At 39.7% G+C, this 7,070-nt stretch overlaps 1 protein-coding gene across 2 annotated transcripts in view; it reads left to right on the top strand.

The window, feature by feature from the left end:
* Nucleotides 1–2,656: 2,656 nt before the first annotated feature.
* Nucleotides 2,657–7,070, top strand: part of LOC109066668 (TRAF2 and NCK-interacting protein kinase-like) — a 57,790-nt gene continuing 53,376 nt past the window's right edge. For both annotated transcript variants that reach the window (XM_042714499.1, XM_042714498.1), the window contains exon 1: nucleotides 2,657–3,004. In XM_042714499.1, coding sequence (XP_042570433.1) covers nucleotides 2,948–3,004 — 57 coding nt within the window. In that variant the 5' untranslated portion in view covers nucleotides 2,657–2,947. The remainder of the gene's footprint in view (nucleotides 3,005–7,070) is intronic.

Below are 7,070 nucleotides of genomic sequence, written 5' to 3'. Positions count from 1 at the left end.
CACAGGTTGCATAACCACGGGTTTCACTCCTAATAAATAACTCTGAACATACGCGTGCCAGACGCAGTCATTCTAGCAAAGTCTTTAATGATATGTGTACTTGTGTGAATGATTTTGTTCTGCTAACACTAATAGCTAATTCACTGTCCATTAGACAGGGGAAGAAAGATAATGGCCCTTTTCCTCAAATCTTCAGAGAAAATCTAAACAACAGTGACAATGATAAATGAAAGCAAATCTGGTTTGATGGCATATAATGTGATCAGGCTAAGCTACACAAATACAAAGCATCTTATCACAAATGCAGGCTATTGCACAAACTGCATTGTCAGCAGGAAACATTTTCTTACAGTGCAAATGCTAAAAGTGCTGTTGCAACAGATAAAGCTTTAATGCACAAGAAACCAATCAGGTTTTCAAGTACACAAAAACGGCCTGTTTTTACAGGCAAAAGTCACTGAGGAACAAAGCCGTCTTGTGGCAAATAGCAAAGAGGAATGAGAGAAATGTAGCACACACATAGCAGAGTCTGTGCTGATAAGATGAAAGCTATTGCGCAAGGGAGACTTCACACTGGCTGAATGCTTGACAGGGATTCACTCTGGGGAAACATGGATTTTTACAAACAAGATGTTGTGGGAAAAGCTTTAAAAAGGCATGAAAAGTATGATTTCCAGACTCCTGTAAGGCACATTTGTGTGTATTTTTACATAATCTCTAAGAAAACGGTCAGTTCTGGCAGAATAATTTGTCTTATATTTTGAGTTCCCCATTAAGCAAAAAAAAAAAAAAAAAAAAAAAAAATCCTTCAATAATTATCTCAAATCCCCATTCAGTTAATCTGACTGAATGATTCCACACATTCACCACTAGATGGAGCACTATTCACTGCAGCGCTATCATTCATTTGTAGATAGATAGATAAATAAAGGTATAGATAGATACTATAGACAGACAGATAGATAGACAAATTTATAGAAAGATAAACAAATGGACGAACTGATAGACAGGTAGATAGACAGATACTGTAGATAAACATAGGCTACATATATAGCTATACAATCGAAAAGATGGACAGGCAGATGGACACAAAGAATAGGACCTATAGGCCTATATTATATTATATTATATGGGACCTATATGTTATATTATATAGGATATATTGATTGATAGACTAATGGATAGATAGAAAAACATGCAGCACGCGTACAACTGCAAGATGTCTGTTAAAGATCGCTTAATCTGCTGGAAAGCATCTGCTGTGTACAAACATCTGATAGCCGTCTTTAAATGTCAGTTTTACATACATTCTAAATCATAAACATCTTACAGACATCTTCTTAACGTCTATTTGACGTCTGACAAGAAACGTCCTATAAAAAACCCCTCTTGCAGATATAAATGCAGACGTCAAATAGATGTCTCCGTGATGTAGGCCTATGTGTGCTATCAAGGAAATCAACTGTGAAATGCTGCCGAGCTCATAACACTGAATGGGACTGCCGTTATGACAGAGAGGATGTTTTCAGCCTAAGCGAATTTGAGAGGAAGGTGGTGTGGGGGAAGGTGATGTGTTTTATAAATCGTGCTTACATAAACGGAAGGTGAAAGGAAATAGGGCTGTTTGTGGCGCGTCTCACTCACTGTCTGAAATGTGGCTTCCTGTTTCTGACTGCTCTTACACATTATAAGCTGCTCAATTCATGCACATAATCACAACTACAACAGCTATACATTATCTGCAACAAATTTAAGAAGTGGGTTACCGTTCGCAACTCGCTGTCACAATTCAAGGGAGTTATTGTGTGGTTTCTCAGGTGTTCTGAGAGGTTTTAACATTCTTATATTGGTTGCTAGTGTGATAGTTAGTGGTTGCTAGGGTGTTCTTAAGACAAAGTCTTAACATGGTGACTGTGCTTAGCCACTGGGTTGGTGCTTGTCCTGCTGAAAAAAGAAAAGAAACCCTAGCTAAAACCAGCTGGTTGACTGGTTTTAGCTGGTTGTCCAGCCTAGTCATAGCTGTTTTGCAGGCAAGTTTTAAAGATGTTTCGATCAATTCTTTAGCTGGTCAGGCTGACTAACCAGCTAAAACCAGCTTGGCCAGGCTGAGAGTTTGACAAAACCAGCTACTTCCAGCTTAAACCAGCTAAAGATCAGCCAACCAGTTTAGACTAGTTATACATTTTTTTAAATGTGTGTGTTATTGCAGGGTTACTGTGATTTTTGTGATGAGCAGTTTATGATTTATTAGTAAGATTTGTGGTTAAACTTGAATGTTCACGTTTTGTTCTACAACATATATATTTTTTTGTATGTAGCTATAAAAGAGCAAACTACTAATGTTGTCCAATTTGAGCATGTTAACTCGTATCCTTACAGTAGTTGTATTCCTAATTACTTGAAAATGCTATAAATATATACACACACATATATATATATACACACACACACATATACACACATATATATACATATACACACACACACACACACACACACACACACATATGAGTATCTGTGTAAAATAGTGAGTTTACATTTTACGCAATTTTATGTGCTCTTATTATAAGTCGTAGGCTTATCTGTGTAAAATAGTGAGTTTGGCCCCGCCTTTCATTCAGGCCACGCCCTAGAAACACTGGTGATTGACACGCCTTCGCCCGCCCCGAGCCCTGATTCACGTCCACTGGTGCGCTGGTGTTTTTTGGACTCGTGCGGCAAGAGATCAGCGGTACAAGCACGAGATGTCTCCTTTACCTGCAACCATATAGCAGCTAATTCGGTTTTATACACCCGGAATCGCGAAAACCAGCGACTCTGCACCATCCGGGCGCTTCATCTGGTCCGACTGAAGTCAATCCAGCCTGTTTGGTGTAGAACACGGATCAGTTCGGCGTCTGTATTCATGTTATTTCGGGCATTATATTGTTGAATAGAACAGATAATCATGGCGAGTGACTCTCCTGCGAGGAGTCTGGATGAGATCGACCTGTCTGCTCTGCGGGTGAGTGGAGAGAGAGATTTTTTGACTTACAATGGGTGAAATATATTGTTCAGCATCTCGCCATTAATGATGGGGGAGAAATATGGGAGCTGATATTCATGCACCTGACCGAGAAACAGCTTAGAGAGGCACAAAGGGTTTTAATATTAGTAGATATACTGCATTCTTAGATCTAATCTTATTTTAGACATAAGTAGAGATGGTTTATTATTAGAAATGTGAAATATATATTTTATAAAATATATTTTTTTAACACAAAGATGCACTATATGTTAGTCCACGAGCATCTGATAAATTAGAAAAAATACCCTACAATAAATAAAAATCACATACTAAATCCCTATGCTGTATGAGGCCTATAACAAATAGCTATGTGTATATTGCAGACAGCTTCACTTCTTGTCCCCGCCATTATATGATAATGATATACTATATCAAGATGTTTCAGTGCCAAACATGTGCACGTATTGTGTTGAATTTATAGCTTCTGTTTGTCTGTCTGTCTTTTGTTCGGTCTGTTTGAGATGATTTCTCTGTGACATACATTCTCTGGCTGGGTGGTTAGAGCGGTGTGTGCTGGGCTGCTCTGGATCCTGTGAGCTCTGGCCTTCTCTGAGTGGTCTGGATGATGAGTTCCTTGGTTTTCGGATTCTCTGCTTAATGGGTACTTAGTTCCCCTTGCCCACCTACAGGAAGAATCACTGGCCCTCAAACCTGCTGGACTCAAACCAGGAGTTAATGTAGGAGTGCCAGGAGGCAGGATAAAATGCAGTTTCATATTTGTCTGAATCTGGCAAGACTTGGTCGCATTTCAGTTTATTGTTTATTGGCAATAGCGGAGAGATGTATAAAAGCATAGTTCAGTTTTGACCAACTTGAAAATCTGCATTGGGAACCTGCATTCGTGTGTGAATGCATGAATTGAAAAGTGTACTATGGCTGCTCTTTTACGCATACAAAACTAAATAGCTCTCATTATAATCAATAAATATTTACGCAGTTTACATTGTGAATGCCCAAAATGACATCCCATACATAGACTGTATAAAAACATGGACGTAGTGTCCGTGACGTCACCCGTAGACTCCTGAAGAGCATTTTTGAAGCTCAAAGTGTGCAGAGCGGGCGGTCACCATCTTGGCAGCGCATCACCGCACGACTCTCCCGGATAATCGAAAATGGGCAAAAAGGCGGGAGCTGGTTACTGAAGCCACGCCCACCTAGCTCGACGGCAGTGTCAGCAGCGGCAATCCATCTGTCACTCAAGTGCCCACGCCCTTAATTATACAGAACTTTAAGGCTTAATATAATTTAAATGGATGAGTTATAAAAAAATTCACCCCCTCACAGTTGTCATGAAGGGCAAAATTAGCTATATAGATCAAAATAATTTTTTGAACCAGGCTGTAAACATGTTTTTTTCTGCTGTGAAGTTGGGCATTTTAACATGGGGAGGGATTGACTCCCTTTTGCAGCCAGCCTCAAGTGGCCAGTCGATGAATTGCAGCTTTAGTCACTTCCTTGTTGGCTGAAGGTTGCCGCTTGATCCCATATGTTGCGTTTGTATTTTACGTTCCTCAAAATCCAATCAGGCAGCAGATTCATAGAACCAAGGCTCCGCCCTATGTTTTTCTTTTTCAATAATCTGTTACACTCAGTTGTGCGTCAAAATACTGAAGAAAAGATTTGTCACTACTTCTGTTTCATCACAAGATCAAATTACTTTGGATGTAAGAACATGTTTTCAAAACTTGAAAACAAAATTTCTGCGTAAATGCTGGCCTGATCCGTGCTGCTCTTTGTTTCGGTCGCTCTAGTTTCTAGGCGCTCTATATATTATGTGCGGAGTCTCTGAATGCTGGGCGCTCAGGCTGCAGTAGCACTATTCCACGCAGACAATGTGCTCCTGCTGTGGGCTTATGTTAGAGCCGTTGAGTCAGATGACAGACTCTGATTGTAGGCATGTTAGTTATGCAACATGATCTTACCTGCGCAGCTTGAGTCATGTCTGGACATGATTTGTGAGGTAATCGGTTGATTGTGGGAAGCTGAGAGGGGTTTAACTCTATATTGCAATGTAAAGCAGTTCAGATTGCAGCTAACCTGTGACTGTTTAGCATCCTCTTAGCCATTGCATCATATGGCTCAGAATTTACTGAAAACTATTTCAGACTTGTGTATTATGAATGGAAAGTTTCCTCTGAATTCGTCAGAGTTTAATCTGTCGTTTTGGTTTGGTTTGGTTGCGCTGTGGAAACCACTCACCATGCCTGACTGCAGTCTTGAGCGACCATGTCTGTGTTTACATCGCTGTGTAGGCGTTTGGCATTTGAGACACTCTCTAGACTCAGAAACAGTACAGCGGCCCTCTCAAGCTTTCCCGTATCTCCCTGTGTTGAGGTATCTTTAATGCTTTTTTCCCTCTCGACATCACCCATGGGCAAAGCTATTTTCCTCATGTCTGCTCATGAGCTCGCTACTCTCTCAGGATCTTTTGTGCTTAAAAATTAGGTCACCCAGTACAGTGCGCATGGTCTTGCCTCACAGGGGAAGTGTATGCTTTATGTTTCACTGACACAGATCTTGACAGTGTGCTTGGTGCTACATATATAGCGCATAAGTCCCAGCTGATAGTTTTACTGAACTTTACATCATGTTAACCTTTGACAAGAGCATTTATTTACCTTTGATTTGGTCATGATTTACTCCTCATCCCCATGTCATTCCAAACCTATATGACTTTTGCTGTGGAAGTAAATGGGGTCCAATGTTGTTTTGGTCCCCACTGACAGTACAGAATATTATCTTTCATATTCAATGCAAATTAAATAAAACTAATTCAAAATATTAATAAACACTATCATAGCATATTATAAAATACTATTATGGCCTGTTAGCATAGCAAAAAAGATACTATAATAGCATTTTAAATACAAAATTGGGTTTAAATGTCTTGTTGAATATGTTGCATTTCTTTCTCTGAACAACAATGACTGGTGTCTCTGAGCAGTGCATTATGGGAGCATTCCATGTTGCCATTTGCATATTAATTTTGCAGTAGTGTGTGTGTGCATGTGCGTACATTCAACCTGTTTTGCCAGCATGGAAGAACTAACATATAGTTCCAGCCTCATGTTTTTCCCTGTGAATAATTAATAGGTAAAAGACTGTTATATCCCGGAGGCATGTCAAGGGGGCGGAGGGAGTCCCAGCTGTAGATGTCAGCCAGTGTTTTTCGTCTTTTCCTTGTCTCATGATTCTGGCCTGCAGCATCCACCTCTTGTGCTCCAGGGCAGTGTTACTTGATAGAAGCACTTATGAAAAGCTAATACTTACCCTCCTGCAAGATTAGCAGTGCTGTTATCACTGAAGAGCAATCATTCATCATAACCTCCTCATCACTGAGTAAATGTCGGTTGTGGGGGGATTCCTGGATTTAGGAGGATCACTGGTGCAATGTCAAGAGTAATGAATCACTGTAAAGAAGCAATAATGTGTTTACATGTGGGAGAAGTTTCCTTCAGTGGAACTTTTATGTTTTTCCCAGATTGAGCACCAGTAAACCCAGTGGTTTTGTGTTATAGCGGTTTTGTTTGGTACAGAAAGATAATATGTCTTTAATTTGGGTTGTACTTTTCTGTTTGGAAATATCTGTGGTATCTTGTAGTAATATTTCACCAGAAAAATAAATTTCTGTTATCATATCCTCATGCATATTGTTCTGAACGCATATGACTTTTTCTTCAATAGAAGACGTTTGGCAGATTGTTGATGCTGCTGTTTCCATATAATACATTTGAATAAGAACTGTTCACTGAAAGGTTCTTTGAGGAACCAAAATTGGTTCTTTTTTGGCTTCGCTGCAAACACCATTTGGAACCTTTATTTTGTGTAATGAGTGCTCATCTCATTTGCTCTTGGCCTCTTGTGACATGAGAGAGCCAATAGCATTTGGGATCATCAAATTTCCATTGAATATTGACTTGAAAGTTCACTTTCTTCCTCTCAAAATGCTGATGTTTGTGGCTTGATAGTGCATAGCTACTTCTAGTGCATTGACATCTAT

The sequence above is a fragment of the Cyprinus carpio genome, chromosome A24 (genome assembly GCF_018340385.1).
Source record: "Cyprinus carpio isolate SPL01 chromosome A24, ASM1834038v1, whole genome shotgun sequence".
In the NCBI taxonomy this organism is placed as follows: domain Eukaryota; kingdom Metazoa; phylum Chordata; class Actinopteri; order Cypriniformes; family Cyprinidae; genus Cyprinus; species Cyprinus carpio.
This window is presented reverse-complemented; position numbering and strand designations above follow the sequence as displayed.